General features: G+C 44.0%; 1 protein-coding gene across 1 annotated transcript in view; it reads right to left on the bottom strand.

Moving 5' to 3' along the window:
• P3H4 (prolyl 3-hydroxylase family member 4 (inactive)) overlaps window positions 1-16,234 on the bottom strand; it is a 63,945-nt gene that overhangs the window by 8,914 nt on the left and 38,797 nt on the right. The window contains exon 6 of the mRNA XM_069751540.1: window positions 8,154-8,240. Coding sequence (XP_069607641.1) covers window positions 8,154-8,240 — 87 coding nt within the window. The remainder of the gene's footprint in view (window positions 1-8,153; window positions 8,241-16,234) is intronic.

The following is a 16,234-nucleotide window of genomic DNA, read 5'->3' as shown; positions in this document are numbered from 1 at the left end:
GGTTTCTGTTTCCCAGTTAATATCCGGGTAGTTAAAGTCCCCCATAACCAGGACCTCATTATGGGTTGCAGCTTCATCTATCTGCTTTAGAAGTAGACTTTCCATGGTTTCTGTTATATTTGGGGGTTTGTAACAGACCCCAATGAGAATTTTGTTACCATTTTTCCCTCCATGAATTTCGACCCATATGGACTCGACATCCTCATTTCCTTCGCTAATATCCTCCCTTAAAGTGGACTTTAGACAAGACTTTACATAGAGACAAACCCCTCCTCCTCTCCGATTTTTACGATCCTTTCTAAACAGACTGTAACCCTGTAAGTTAACTGCCCAGTCATAGCTTTCATCTAACCATGTCTCGGTTATTCCCACTATGTCAAAGTTACCTGTAGATATTTCTGCTTCTAGTTCTTCCATCTTGTTTGTCAGGCTTCTGGCGTTTGCGAGCATGCAGTTTAGAGGATTTTGTTTTGTTCCAATCTCCTCGCTGTGGATTGTTTTAGAAATGTTCTTACCTCCCTTCTGAGTATGTTTTCCTGGATTTCCTTTGTTCAAGTCTAATGTTTTTCTTCCCCTGACCCCTGACCTCCAATGAGAGGTCTTACCCGGGCATGCTCAGAAGGGAAAAAGCAGGACTTAGTCCAAGAGATGTCTGCTCGCCGCTGACCAGTACTGGCTACAATGACTGAGCCTGGGAAAGCAGCAGAAACCATTGGCACAGTATCAGGCTGAGCCAGACACTGGGACTGATGTCTCTGCTGAGCAGGCTCCACTGCGGCTGGAGAGGAATGGGAGACCACAGAGGAGATGGCTCGAGATTCCCCCTGTGCAGAGGCGGGAACTCGACCCCTAACACACTGAATCTGTGGGGCCCGTTGAAGTGTTCCAGAGTTATTACCTCATAAACTGACAGCAGTCAGACTTTAAAAAAAAAAAAAAAAAAAAGATGTCATTAGCGTGCAAAGTGGCTCAGTAGTTCACGGGTTAATACTGTTTGGGTCTGGTACTACAGGAGGTAGGTTGTTCCCTATCTGTCCATGACTCCTCACAATAAATACCAGTCACTATGGCAATCAATGGCTTACTTCTAGATCACAACAATAAGGAGCAATCAAAGTCCGGTTCATGGGGGCAACTGCAGTATTTCCTCAGATACCAGAAGAGTTGGGCCCAACAGAATATTATCTGCCATCTGTGGATATTGTACCTGTGAAGAGCTCAGCGCCTCATTCATATGTTCATCCCTCTGTAATTTATAAAGATTCAACCCTGCCTATTTTCATGGTAGAGATCGAAGTTCTGAGGATGCTGTGCAAAACCTTTTAGGTCATATTTCCACATGCAAAACAGTTGCCTTTTTTTTTTCTTCCGATGCATTTTTTTTCTACACAATAGCAATGTGTCCTAATAAATGTGTGTTTCACTACTTTTTATTAATACATTTTTGGTGCAGATTTTAAGGAGTTTTATTTTTTTTTTAGTTCAGAGAAGCTGGGATTCTGCTCTTAAAAAACAACATGCATTTTCTCAGGCTCCGCATATAAACCAAGTTGGAAAAAGTACCATCTTAAAATGCACAGTAGTCACAAATTTTCATGAAATCACATCCATTTTATTTGAACTGTTAATCGCAGATTTTCTGCATAAGCAAAAAAACTAATTGAGAATAAATGCAGCATTTACGATACTTATCAAGATGCCTTGTGGCACTAAACAGCTTTCCCCCCCTCAGCCCAGAGAGAGGGAAATGTATGTGGTTTACTATTTGGCCATGTTCACACGTTCAGTATTTGGTCAGTATTTTACATCAGTATGTGTAAGCCAAAACCAGGAGTGGAACAATCAGAGGAAAAGTATAATAGAAACATATGCACCACTTCTGTATTTATCACCCACTCATGGTTTTGGCCTAAAATACTGACCAAATACTGAACGTGGCCTTTGTGTGAGTCTCAGCATCTGCACCCCGAGCAATCAAAACTTCTGACAAGAGAAACACAATAAACCTTTCAGGGCTCCTCAGTTCGCACACATTATTTTATGGCTACTAAGCTATGATGCAGTACAGTAACTTTTAGGCCTCTTGGGTATCGGGGTACCCATTGGGACAACAACATCTGTACCCTTTAAAACTGTACCACTGCCTGTTATTGGATTTACTGTGCACAAAGCAAGTACTTTTTAATAGTTTTTATTTTTATTTTAGACTAGCTGAAGAGCCCGGCGTTGCCTGGGCATAGTAAATATCTGTGGTTAGTTATAGCACCTCACTTCTCTTATTTTCCCATCACACCTCTCATTTTCCCCCTCACATCTCTCGTTTTCTCCCTTACACCTCTTATTTTCCCCCTCACTCCTGTCATTCCCCCATGACACTAGTCATTTCGACCTCACATCTGTCATTTTCCGATCACTCCACTATTTTCCCTCACTCCTCTCATTTTGCACTCACACCTTTTCATTTTCACCTCACACCTCTCATTTTCACCTCAGTATATACATGTTTGTCATCTCCCTTATATATAGTATACACTGGTATGTCATCTCCTGTATATAGTATATACATGTATGTCATCTCCCCTGTAAATAGTATATACCTGCTGTATGTCATCTCCTCCTGTATATAGTATATACCTGTATGTCATCTCTTCTGTATATACTATATACCTGTATGTCATCTTCTCCTATATAGTATATACCTGTATGTCATCTCCTCTTTTATATAGTATATACCTGTATGTCATCTCCTCCTGTATATACATGTGTCATCTCCTCCTGTATATAGTATATACCTGTAAGTCATCTCCTCCTGTATATAGTATATACCTGTGTATCATTTGCTCCTGTATATAGTATATACCTGTGTGTCATTTCCTCCTGTATATAGTATGTACCTGTATGTCATCTCATCCTGTATATAGTATATACGTGTGTCATCTCCTCCTGTATATAGTATATACCTGTGTGTGATATGCTCCTTTATAAATTATATATCTGTGTGTCATCTCCTCCTGTATATAGTATATATGAGTGTCATCTCCCCTGTATATAGTATATACCTGTGTCATCTCCTCCTGTATATAGTATATACCTGTGTCTTCTCCTCCTGTATATAGTATATATCTGTGTGTCATCTCCCCTGTATATAGTATGTACCTGTATGTCATCTCCTCCTGTAAATAGTATGTACCTGTATGTTATCTCCCCTGTATATAGTATACACCAGTATGTCATCTCCTCCTGTACATAGTATATGCCTGTGTGTCATCTTCCCTATATATAGTATATATGTTTGTGTCATCTCCCCTGTATATAGTATATACCTGTGTCATCTCCCCTGTATATAGTATATATGTGTGTCATCTCCCCTGTATATAGTATATACCTGTGTGTCATCTCCTCCTGTATATAGTATATATCTGTGTGACATCTCCTCCTATATTAGACCTCGTTGACACTTTATTTGCTCAGTATTTTTACCTCAGTATTTGTAAGCTAAATTGGCAGCCTGATAAATCCCCAGCCAACAGGAAGCCCTCCCCCCTGGCAGTATATAGTAGCTCACACATACACATAATAGACAGGTCATGTGACTGACAGCTGCCGTATTTATGGTACAGTTGTTGCTCTTGTAGTTTGTCTGCTTATTAATCAGATTTTAATTTTTGAAGGATAATACCAGACTTGTGTGTGTTTTAGGGCGAGTTTCATGTGTCAAGTTGTGTGTGTTGAGTTGCGTGTGGCGACATGCATGTAGCGACTTTTGTGAGATGAGTTTTCTGTGGTGACATGCGTCTAGCAACTTTTTGTGTCGAGTTGCATGTGACAGGTTAGTGTAGCAAGTTGTGTGCAGCAAGTTTTGCGCATGGCGAGTTTTGCACGTAGCAAGTTTTTTGTGTGGTGCGTTTTGAGTATGTGCAAGTTTTGTGTGAGGCAACTTTTGCATGTGTTGCAACTTTTGTGCATGTGGCAATTTTTCCGCGTGTGCAAGTTTTGCATGTGGCGAGTTTTCCATGAGGTGAGTTTTGCACGTGTGGCGAGTTTTGCGTGACCCTAGTTTTGCATGTGGCGAGTTTTGCGTGTGGCGAGTTTTGAGCGGCGACTTTTGTGTTTCGACTTTTATGTGGCGAGGTTGGTGTATGTGTGGTGAAATGTGTGCTGAGGGTGGTATATGTGTTCAAGCACGTGGTAGTGTGTGGCGCATTTTGTGTGTGTGTTCATATTCCCGTGTGCGGTGAGTATCCCATGTCAGGGCCTCACCTTAGCAACTGTACGGTATATACTCTTTGGCGCCATCGCTCTCACTCTTTAAGTCCCCCTTGTTCACATCTGGCAGCTGTCAATTTGCCTCCAACACTTTTCTTTTAACTTTTTCCCCATTATGTAGATAGGGGCAAAATTGTTTGGTGAATTGGAACGCGCGGGGTTAAAATTTCACCTCACAACATAGCCTATGACTCTCTCAGGGTCCAGACGTGTGACTGTGCAAAATTTTGTGGCTGTAGCTGCGACGGTGCAGATGCCAATCCCGGACATACACACATACACACACACATACACACACACATTCAGCTTTATATATTAGACTAGCTGAAGAGCCCGGCGTTGCCTGGGCATAGTAAATATCTGTGGTTAGTTATAGCACGTCACTTCTCTTATTTTCCCATCATGCCTCTCATTTTCCCAATCACATCTTTAATTTTCCCCCTCACATCTCTCATTTTCTCCCTCACACCTCTCATTTTCTCCCTCACTCCTCTCATTCCCGCCTAACACTTGTCATTTCGACCTCACATCTGTCATTTTCCCTCACTCCTCTCATTTTGCACTCACACCTTTTCATTTTCACCTCACACCTCTCATTTTCACCTCAGTATATACATGTTTGTCATCTCCCTTATATATAGTATACACCTGTATGTCATCTCCTGTATATAGTATATACATGTATGTCATCTCTCCTGTATATAGTATATACCTGTATGTAATCTCCTCCTATATATAGTATATACCTGTATGTCATCTCCTATATATAGTATATACCTGTATGTCATCTCCTTCTATATATAGTATATACCTGTATGTCATCTCCTCCTGTATATAGTATATACCTGTGTGTCATCTCCCCTGTATATAGAATATATCTGTGTGTCATCTCCTCCTGTATATAGTATATACCTGTATGTCATCTTCTATATATAGCATATACCTGTATGTCATCTTCTCATGTATATAGTATATGCCTGTAGGTAATCTGCTCCTGTATATAGTATATACCTGTGTGTCATCTCCTCCTGTATATAGTATATACCTGTATGTCATCTCCTCCTGTATATAGTATGTACCTGTATGTCATCTCCTCCTCTATATAATATATACCTGTGTGTCATCTCTCCTGTATATAGTATATATCTGTGTGTCATCTCCCCTGTATATAGTATATACCTGTGTGATCTCCTGTATTAGACCTCGTTCACACGTTATTTGCTCAGTATTTTTACCTCAGTATTTGTAAGATAAATTGGCAGCCTGATAAATCCCCAGCCAACAGGAAGCCCTCCCCCTGGCAGTATATATTAGCTCACACATACACATAATAGACAGGTCATGTGACTGACAGCTGCCGTATTTCCTATATGGTACATTTGTTGCTCTTGTAGTTTGTCTGCTTATTAATCAGATTTTTATTTTTGAAGGATAATACCAGACTTGTGTGTATTTTAGGGCGAGTTTCGTTTGTCAAGTTGTGTGTGTTGAGTTGTGTGTGGCGACATGCATGTAGCGACTTTTGTGAGATGAGTTTTGTGTGGCAACATGCGTGTAGCAACTTTTTGTGTGTCGAGTTGCATGTGTCAGGTTAGTGTAGCAAGTAGGGTTGAGCGAAACGGGTCGAAATTGTTCAAAAGTCGCCGACTTTTGGCAAGGTCGGGTTTCATGAAACCCGACCCGACCCCAGTGGGGGGTCGGCCATGAAGTCGGCGATCTTTTGAATTTGGAATCGGAATTCCGATCCCGATTCCCGATATGTTTAAGATATCGGGAATTGGTATCGGAATTCAGATTAAAGTGTAAAATATAGAATTAAAATAAAAAATATTGCAATACTTACCCTCTGACGCGCCCTGGTACTAACCGGCAGCCTTCCTCCTTCGAATCCGCGCTTCTAGGACCTTGCCGTGACGTCGCGGTGACGTCGCGGCTTGTGATTGGCCGCGCGGCCGCCCATGTGACCGCTCGCGCGGCCAATCACAAGCCGCGACGTCACCCGCGACGTCACCGAAGGTCCTGGAAGGGCTGATTCTTAGGAAGGAAGGCTGTCGGAAGGAAGCAGGGCGCTTCCGAGGGTGAGTATATACCTAATAGGAATATACTCACCCTCGGAAGCGCCCTGCTTCCTTCCGACAGCCTTCCTTCCTAAGAATCAGCCCTTCCAGGACCTTCGGTGACGTCGCGGGTGACGTCGCGGCTTGTGATTGGCCGCGCGAGCGGTCACATGGGCGGCCGCGCGGCCAATCACAAGCCGCGACGTCACCCGCGACGTCACCGAAGGTCCTGGAAGGCTGATTCTAAGGAAGGAAGGTTCCCGGTTAGTACCAGGGCGCGTCAGAGGGTAAGTATAAGGATATTTTTTATTTTAATTCTATATTTTACACTTAAATATGGATCCCAGGGCCTGAAGGAGAGTTTCCGCTCCTTCAGACCCTGGGAACCATGGAAACCCAATGCACTGCATTGGGTTTCGAGTTTCGGCCGACCCCGACTTTTTTATAGGATCGGCCGATTTCACTCGACCCGACTTTTCCAAAAGTCGGGTTTCGTGAAACCCGACCCGATCCTATAAAAGTGAAGGTCGCTCAACCCTAGTAGTAAGTTGTGTGCAGCAAGTTTTGCGCATGGCGAGTTTTGCACGTGGCGAGTTTTATATGTGGTGCCTTTTGAGTATGTGCAAGTTTTGTGTGAGGCAACTTTTGCATGTGTTGCAAATTTTGTGCATGTGGCAATTTTTTCGCGTGTGCAAGTTTTGCGCGTGGCTAGTTTTCCATGAGGTGAGTTTTGCACTTGTGGCGAGTTTTGCGTGAGCCTAGTTTTTGCATGTGGCGAGTTTTGCGCGTGGCGAGTTTTGAGCGGTGACTTTTGTGTTTTGACTTTTACGTGGCGAGGTTGGTGTATGTGTAGTGAAATGTGTGCTGAGGGTGGTATATGTGTTCAAGCACGTGGTAGTGTGTGGCGCATTTTGTGTGTGTGTTCATATCCCCGTGTGTGGTGAGTATCTCATGTCGGGGCCCCACCTTAGCAACTGATCGGTATATACTCTTTGGCGCCATCACTATCATTCTTTAAGTCCCCCTTGTTCACATCTGGCAGCTGTCAATTTGCCTCCAACACTTTTCCTTTCACTTTTCCCCATTATGTAGATAGGGGCAAAATTGTTTGGTGAATTGGAAAGCGCGGGGTTAAAATTTCACCTCACAACAAAGCCTATGACGCTCTCAGGGTCCAGACGTGTGACTGTGCAAAATTTTGTGGCTGTAGCTGCGACGCCTCCAACACTTTTCCTTTCACTTTTTTCCCCATTATGTAGATAGGAGCAAAATTGTTTGGTGAATTGGAACGCGCGGGGTTAAAATTTCGCCTCACAATATAGCCTATGACGCTCTCGGGGTCCAGACATGTGACTGTGCAAAATTTTGTGGCTGTAGCTGCGACGGTGCAGATGCCAATCCCGGACATACACACATACACACACACACACACACACACACACCCACACATTCAGCTTTATATAGTAGAAGATGACCACCAAAATCCTGTATGATCCTGCTGTCAGTACTAACATAGGGTGTACTAGAGAAGAAGCTGGGCAGAATAGAGGCACCTCCTGTCCATGTTCGGGATGATAGATAGTGGATGTCTCCTTATTGGGACTCCCCTTTTTAAAAAAAACAAAACAAAGTGCCATCTGTAAGAGTGTTTTCCCCTTTGCAGGACCCTGGTCATATTCTTTACATGGACTGCTTTCCTTTGAATGTCTTGATAAGACCATTCCCTACAATAAGTGTATACAGAAGCTCATTAGTAACTATGGGCTGTGCTACTGTGTCTTCTATAAGGTTGATTGTTTTGTACATGAATTAAGGTTACTTCATTTTTACCTCATCGTCATCTCGGTGCAGGAAATCTCGGGCAAACTGTAACAGCTCCTTGTGTCGGGTGGTCTGGTTATGATACCTCAGAGCTTCCTGAAAAGAGACAATAGAAGAAAAGTAAGTCAGATGGGCGTATATATAGTACTTAATTTGACCCCACTAACCAGTATAGACTACATCCCTATAATAACATTCAAAGTGCCCCCTAAAAGGGGTTATCCGTGACTATCTTTTCTATTTTATTTTTACTATGGGTACTAACAGGCATATAGTTTCTACCTACCTGCCTGTTGGTACAAAGCAGTAACAGACCAGACCGCTCATGCTGGTGACTCTGCAGCCTCTGCTGATGTCATGTCGACAGAGCAGCAGCTTCTTTTTCCTCTGCTCTGTAGGCAGCCTGTGACTGCTGTTGTCATGCTGTTTGACAGCCGGCTCCCCGCTGCCTAACTGCAGGGAGCCAATTGTCAACAGAGTAATTCGGAAGAGGAAAAACTGCTCTGTTGATGTGGAGCAGCTGAATCGTTGGCAGGAGGAGTCTTTTTGCCCATAGTAAAAAAAATAAAAAATAATAATTTTCCTTGATAATCCCAAATATAGTGAACTCTACCTGCCTACTCAAAAAAAGTATAGTACTTCAAATTACCCCTTTAACCCCTTTATGACCCAGCCTATTTTGACCTTAATGACCTTTTTTGCATTTCTGACCATTGTCCATTTATGAGGTAATAACTCAGGAACGCTTCAACGGATCGCAGCGATTCTGAGAATGTTTTTTCGTGACATATTGGGCTTCATGTTAGTGGTAAATTTAGGTCGATAATTTTTGCGTTTATTTGTGAAAACAAAACCGGAAATTTGGCGAAAATTTTGAAAATTTCACAATTTTCAAATTTTGAATTTTTATTCTGTTAAACCAGAGAGTTATCTGACACAAAATAGTTAATAAATAACATTACCCACATGTCTACTTTACATCAGGACAATTTTGGAAACAAAATTTTTTTGCTAGTAAGTTATAAGGGTTAAAATTTGACCAGCGATTTCTCATTTTTACAACGAAATTTACAAAACCATTTTTTTAGGGACCACCTCACATTTGAAGTCAGTTTTAGGGGTCTATATGGCTGAAAATACACAAAAGTGACACCATTCTAAAAACTGCACCCCTCAAGGTGCCCACAACCACATTCAAGAAGTTTATTAACCCTTCAGGTGTTTCACAGCAGCGGAAGCAACATGGAAGGAAAAAATAAACATTTAACTTTTTAGTCACACAAATTATTTTTAGCAACATTTTTTTTTATTTTACCAAGAGTAAAAAGAGAAACTGGACCCTTAAAGTTGTGGTCCAATTTGTCCTGAGTATGCGGATACCCCATATGTGGGGGGGAACCACTGTCTAGGCGCACGACAGGGCTCTGAAGGGAAGGAGCGCCATTTGACTTTTTCAATGAAAAGTTGGCTCCAATCTTTAGCGGACACCATGTCACGTTTACAGAGCCCCTGTGTGCCTAAACATTGGAGCTCCCCACAAGTGACCCCATTTTGAAAACTATACCCCAGAAGGAACTTATTTAGATGCATAGTGAGCACTTTAAACCCTCAGGTGCTTCACAAATTGATCCGTAAAAATGAAAAAGTACTTTTTTTTCACAAAAATGTTCTTTTAGCCTCAATTTTTTCATTTTCACATGGGCAACAGGATAAAATGGATCCTAAAATTTGTTGGGCAATTTCTCCTGAGTACACTGATACCTCATATGTGGGGGTAAACCACTGTTTGGGCGCACGGCAGGGCTTGGAAGGGAAGGAGTGCCATTTGACTTTTGAATGGAAAATTAGCTCCAATCGTTAGCGGACACCATGTCGCGTTTGGCGAGCCCGTGTGTGCCTAAACATTGGAGTTTCCCCACAAGTGACCCCCATTTTGGAAACTAGACCCCCTCAAGGAACTTATCTAGATGTGTGGTGAGCACTTTGATATTATGATCCGGTGACCTTGGAGCAGCATGAGAACGTTCACTGGAGAAGGTGCTCACTGTACTGACCGCAATCCGGAACTTAACACCGCAACTAGAAGTAGCCGTGGAGTGTACCTAACAATCCTAGACACCTCGTCACAGCCGGAGGACTAAATACCCCTAAAGATGGAAATAGGAATACTATCTTGCCTCAGAGCAGATCCCCAAAGGATAGACAGCCCCCCACAAATATTGGTGGTGAGTCGGAGAGGAAAAAACATACATAGGCAGAAAAACAGGATTTAGCACAGGAGGCCACTCTAGCTAAATAGGACAGGATAGGACAGAGTTCTGTGCGGTCAGTATTAAAACCCTTCAAATATATCCACAGCAGAATATAGAAAAACTTCCTACATCTAACTAAAGATGTAGGAGCGTATATCTGCAACTCCAGCGAATCCTACAATCAGAGCAGGAATACAAACAAAAACAAGCACACAGCAGTGTGCCACAGACACAAAAAACCAAACACTTATCTTTGCTGAATTTGGCAGCTAGCAGGAGAAGCCAGAAAGTGATCAAACACTTCACAAGGAACATTGACAACTGTGTTGTGAATTCTGTTGTCGAACTCCCTCCTGTGGTCGTGAATGGTACTTCGACGAGTTCTGTCCATGGACTCCCTCTGGTGGCTGTGAGTGAAGCTGCTGCTTCTGAGGTTCCTTACACAGGTGACATGGTTTATCCTTTGGTTGGCTGCTCTATTTAACTCCACTCAGATCGTTACTCCATGCCAGCTGTCAATGTTCCTGCATTGGTTCAGTTCGCTCTTGGATCTTTCTGGTGACCTGTCTTCTCCAGCAGAAGCTAAGTTCCTGATAGTTATTATTTGTTCATTGTTTCCTTGTCCAGCTGGTTATCATGATTTTGTCTTGCTAGCTGGAAGCTCTGTGATGCAGAGTGGCATCTCCGCACCGTTAGTCGGTGCGGAGGTCTTTTTGCACACTCTGCGTGGTCTTTTGTAGTTTTTTGTGCTGACCGCAAAGATACCTTTCCTATCCTCTGTCTGTTTAGTAAGTCTGGCCTCCCTTTGCTGAAACCTGTTTCATTTCTGCGTTTGTGACTTTCATCTTTACTCACAGTCAATATATGTGGGGGGCTGCCTTTTCCTTTGGGGAATTTCTCTGAGGCAAGGTAGGCTTTATTTTCTATCTCTAGGGCTAGCTAGCTCTTAGGCTGTGAAGAGGCGTCTAGGGAGAGTCAGGAACGCTCCACGGCTATTTCTAGTTGTGGTGATAGGATTAGGGCCTGCGGTCAGCAGAGCTCCCACATCCCAGAGCTTGTCCTGTGTGAGTTTAACTATCAGGTCGTGCCGGGTGCTCCTAACCACCAGGTCCATAACAGTACAGCTGGCCCAAAGTATTAATGCATCTCAATAGAGGGATAAGAAAAGTTCTGAGACCATTTTTTTTTCTTTGCACTGTGTTTTGTCTTTCTTTTCCCCTAAACCTTTGGGTGGTTCAGGACACAGGTGTAGATATGGACATTCAAGGTCTGTCCTCTTGTGTTGATCATCTCACTGCAGGGGTACAAAACATTCAAGATTTTGTGGTTCAGAATCCTATGTTAGAGCCTAGAATTCCTATTCCTGATTTATTTTCTGGGGATAGATCTAAGTTCTTGAATTTCAAAAATAATTGTAAACTGTTTCTAGCTTTGAAACCCCGCTCCTCTGGTAACCCCGTTCAACAAGTAAAAATCATTATTTCTTTGTTGCGTGGTGACCCTCAAGACTGGGCATTTTCCCTTGCGCCAGGAGATCCTGCATTGTGTGATTTTGATGCGTTTTTTCTGGCGCTTGGATTGCTTTATGATGAACCAAATTCAGTGCATCAGGCAGAGAAAATCTTGCTGGCTTTGTGTCAGGGTCAGGATGAAGCGGAGGTGTACTGTCAGAAGTTTAGAAAGTGGTCTGTGCTTACTCAGTGGAATGAGTGTGCCCTGGCAGAAATTTTCATAAAGGGTCTTTCTGAAGCCCTTAAGGATGTCATGGTGGGATTTCCCACGCCTGCTGGTCTGAATGAGTCTATGTCCTTGGCCATTCAGATCGATCGGCGCTTGCGTGAGCGCAAAGCTGTGCACCATCTGGCGGTATTCTCTGAGCATAGGCCTGAGCCTATGCAGTGTGATAGGACTTTGACCAGAGCTGAACGGCAAGAACACAGACATCGGAATGGGCTGTGTTTTTTCTGTGGTGAATCCACTCATGCTATCTCCGATTGTACTAAGCGCACTAAGCGGTTCGCTAGGTCTGCCACCATTGGTACGGTACAGTCTAAATTTCTTTTGTCCGTTACTCTGATTTGCTCTCTGTCGTCCTATTCTGTTATGGCATTTGTGGATTCAGGCGCTGCCCTGAATTTGATGGACTTGGAGTTTGCCAGGCGCTGTGGTTTTTTCTTGGAGCCCTTGCAGTATCCTATTCCATTGAGAGGAATTGATGCTACGCCTTTGGCCAAGAATAAGCCTCAGTACTGGACTCAATTGACCATGTGCTTGGCTCTTGCACATCAGGAGGATATTCGCTTTTTGGTGTTGCATAATCTGCATGATGTGGTCGTTTTGGGGTTGCCATGGCTACAGGTCCATAATCCAGTGTTGGATTGGAAATCTATGTCTGTGTCCGGCTGGGGTTGTCAGGGGGTACATGGGGATCTTCCATTGCTGTCAATTTCGCCTTCCACTCCTTCTGAAGTCCCTGAGTTTTTATCAGATTACCGGGATGTATTTGAAGAGCCCAAATCCGGTGCCCTACCTCCTCATAGGGATTGCGATTGTGCTATTAATTTGATTCCTGGTAGTAAGTTTCCTAAGGGCCGTCTGTTTAATTTATCTGTGCCAGAGCACGCCGCTATGCAGAGTTATATAAAGGAATCCTTGGAGAAGGGTCATATTCGCCCGTCGTCGTCACCATTGGGAGCAGGGTTCTTTTTTGTGGCCAAGAAGGATGGCTCTTTGAGACCTTGTATTGATTACTGCCTTCTTAATAAGATCACAGTCAAATTTCAGTATGCTTTGCCGCTGCTGTCTGATTTGTTTGCTCGGATTAAGGGGGCTAGTTGGTTCACCAAGATAGATCATCGAGGGGCTTATAATCTTGTGCGAATTAAACAGGGCGATGAGTGGAAAACAGCATTTAATACGCCCGAGGGCCATTTTCAGTACCTGGTTATGCCATTCGGGCTTTCTAATGCTCCATCTGTGTTTCAGTCCTTTATGCATAACATCTTCCGAGAGTACCTGGATAGATTCATGATTGTATATTTGGATGACATTTTGGTCTTTTCGGATGATTGGGAGTCTCATGTGAAGCAGGTCAGAAAGGTGTTCCAGGTCCTTCGTGCTAATTCCTTGTTTGTGAAGGGGTCAAAGTGTCTCTTTGGTGTTCAGAAGGTTTCATTTTTGGGTTTCATTTTTTCCCCTTCTACTATCGAGATGGACCCTGTTAAAGTTCAGGCCATTTATGATTGGACTCAGCCGACATCTGTGAAGAGCCTGCAGAAGTTCCTGGGCTTTGCTAATTTTTACCGTCGCTTCATCGCTAATTTTTCTAGTATTGCTAAACCGTTGACTGATTTGACCAAGAAAGGTGCTGATGTGGTCAAATGGTCTTCTGCGGCTGTAGAGGCTTTTCAGGAGTTGAAGCGTCGTTTTTCTTCTGCCCCTGTGTTGTGCCAGCCAGATGTTTCGCTCCCGTTTCAGGTCGAGGTTCATGCTTCTGAGATTGGAGCAGGGGCTGTTTTGTCGCAAAGAAGTTCTGATGGCTTGGTGATGAAACCATGTGCCTTCTTTTCTAGAAAATTCTCACCTGCTGAGCGCAATTATGATGTTGGCAATCGAGAGTTGTTGGCCATGAAGTGGGCATTCGAGGAGTGGCGACATTGGCTTGAAGGAGCTAAACATCGCGTGGTGGTCTTGACGGATCACAAGAATTTGACTTATCTCGAGTCTGCCAAACGGTTGAATCCTAGACAGGTTCGATGGTCGCTCTTTTTCTCCCGTTTTGATTTTGTGGTTGCATACCTTCCGGGATCTAAGAATGTGAAGGCTGATGCCCTGTCAAGGAGTTTTGTGCCTGACTCTCCGGGTGTTCCGGAGCCGGCGGGTATTCTTAAAGAGGGGGTAATTTTGTCTGCCATCTCCCCTGATTTGCGGCGCGTGCTGCAGAAGTTTCAGGCTGATAGACCTGACCATTGTCCTACGGAGAAACTGTTTGTCCCTGATAGATGGACTCGTAGAGTTATCTCTGAGGTTCATTGTTCGGTGTTGGCTGGTCATCCTGGAATCTTTGGTACCAGAGATTTGGTGGCTAGATCCTTTTGGTGGCCTTCTTTGTCACGGGATGTGCGTTCTTTTGTGCAGTCCTGTGGGACTTGTGCTCGCGCTAAGCCCTGCTGTTCTCGTGCCAATGGGTTGCTTTTGCCCTTGCCGGTCCCGAAGAGGCCCTGGATGCATATTTCCATGGATTTTATTTCTGATCTCCCTGTTTCTCAAAGGATGTCGGTCATTTGGGTGGTTTGTGATCGCTTCTCTAAGATGGTCCATTTGGTACCCTTGTCTAAATTGCCTTCCTCCTCTGATTTGGTGCCATTGTTTTTCCAGCATGTGGTTCGTTTGCATGGCATTCCAGAGAACATCGTCTCGGACAGAGGTTCCCAGTTTGTTTCGAGGCTTTGGCGGTCCTTTTGTGCTAAGATGGGCATTGATTTGTCTTTTTCTTCGGCTTTCCAACCTCAGACTAATGGCCAAACCGAACGAACTAATCAGACTTTGGAGACATATCTGAGATGCTTTGTTTCTGCTGATCAGGATGATTGGGTGTCCTTCTTGCCTTTGGCTGAGTTCGCCCTTAATAATCGGGCCAGCTCGGCTACTTTAGTTTCTCCTTTTTTCTGTAATTCTGGTTTCCATCCTCGTTTCTCTTCAGGGCAGGTTGAGCCTTCGGACTGTCCTGGTGTGGATACGGTGGTGGACAGGTTGCAGCAGATTTGGACTCATGTGGTGGACAATTTGACATTGTCCCAGGACAAGGCTCAACGTTTCGCTAACCGCCGGCGCTGTGTTGGTCCCCGACTTCGTGTTGGGGATTTGGTTTGGTTGTCATCTCGTCATGTTCCTATGAAGGTTTCCTCTCCTAAGTTTAAGCCTCGCTTCATTGGGCCATATAAGATTTCTGAAGTTCTTAATCCTGTGTCATTTCGTTTGGACCTTCCAGCTTCTTTTGCCATTCATAATGTGTTCCATAGGTTGTTGTTGCGGAGATACGTGGCGCCTATGGTTCCCTCCGTTGATCCTCCTGCCCCGGTGTTGGTCGAGGGGGAGTTGGAGTATGTGGTGGAGAAGATTTTGGATTCTCGTGTTTCGAGACGGAAACTCCAGTACCTGGTCAAGTGGAAGGGTTATGGTCAGGAAGATAATTCCTGGGTTTTTGCCTCTGATGTTCATGCTGCCGATCTAGTTTGTGCCTTTCATTTGGCTCATCCTGATCGGCCTGGGGGCTCTGGTGAGGGTTCTGTGACCCCTCCTCAAGGGGGGGGGGGGGTGGTACTGTTGTGAATTCTGTTGTCGAACTCCCTCCTGTGGTCGTGAATGGTACTTCGGCGAGTTCTGTCCATGGACTCCCTCTGGTGGCTATGAGTGAAGCTGCTGCTTCTGAGGTTCCTTACACAGGTGACGTGGTTTATCCTTTGGTTGGCTGCTCTATTTAAATCCACTCAGATCGTTACTCCATGCCAGCTGTCAATGTTCCTGCATTGGTTCAGTTCGCTCTTGGATCTTTCTGGTGACCTGTCTTCTCCAGCAGAAGCTAAGTTCCTGATAGTTATTATTTGTTCATTGTTTCCTTGTCCAGCTGGTTATCATGATTTTGTCTTGCTAGCTGGAAGCTCTGGGATGCAGAGTGGCATCTCCGCACCGTTAGTCGGTGCGGAGGTCTTTTTGCACACTCTGCGTGGTCTTTTGTAGTTTTTTGTGCTGACCGCAAAGATACCTTTCCTATCCTCTGTCTGTTTAGTAATCCTAATCACCACATATAATGCAGAAAAATCCCATAAAAATATAAAC

Source organism: Ranitomeya imitator, chromosome 2 (genome assembly GCF_032444005.1).
Source record: "Ranitomeya imitator isolate aRanImi1 chromosome 2, aRanImi1.pri, whole genome shotgun sequence".
Taxonomy (NCBI): domain Eukaryota; kingdom Metazoa; phylum Chordata; class Amphibia; order Anura; family Dendrobatidae; genus Ranitomeya; species Ranitomeya imitator.
Note: the sequence above shows the minus strand (reverse complement) of the source record. Positions and strands in the feature narration are given on the sequence as shown.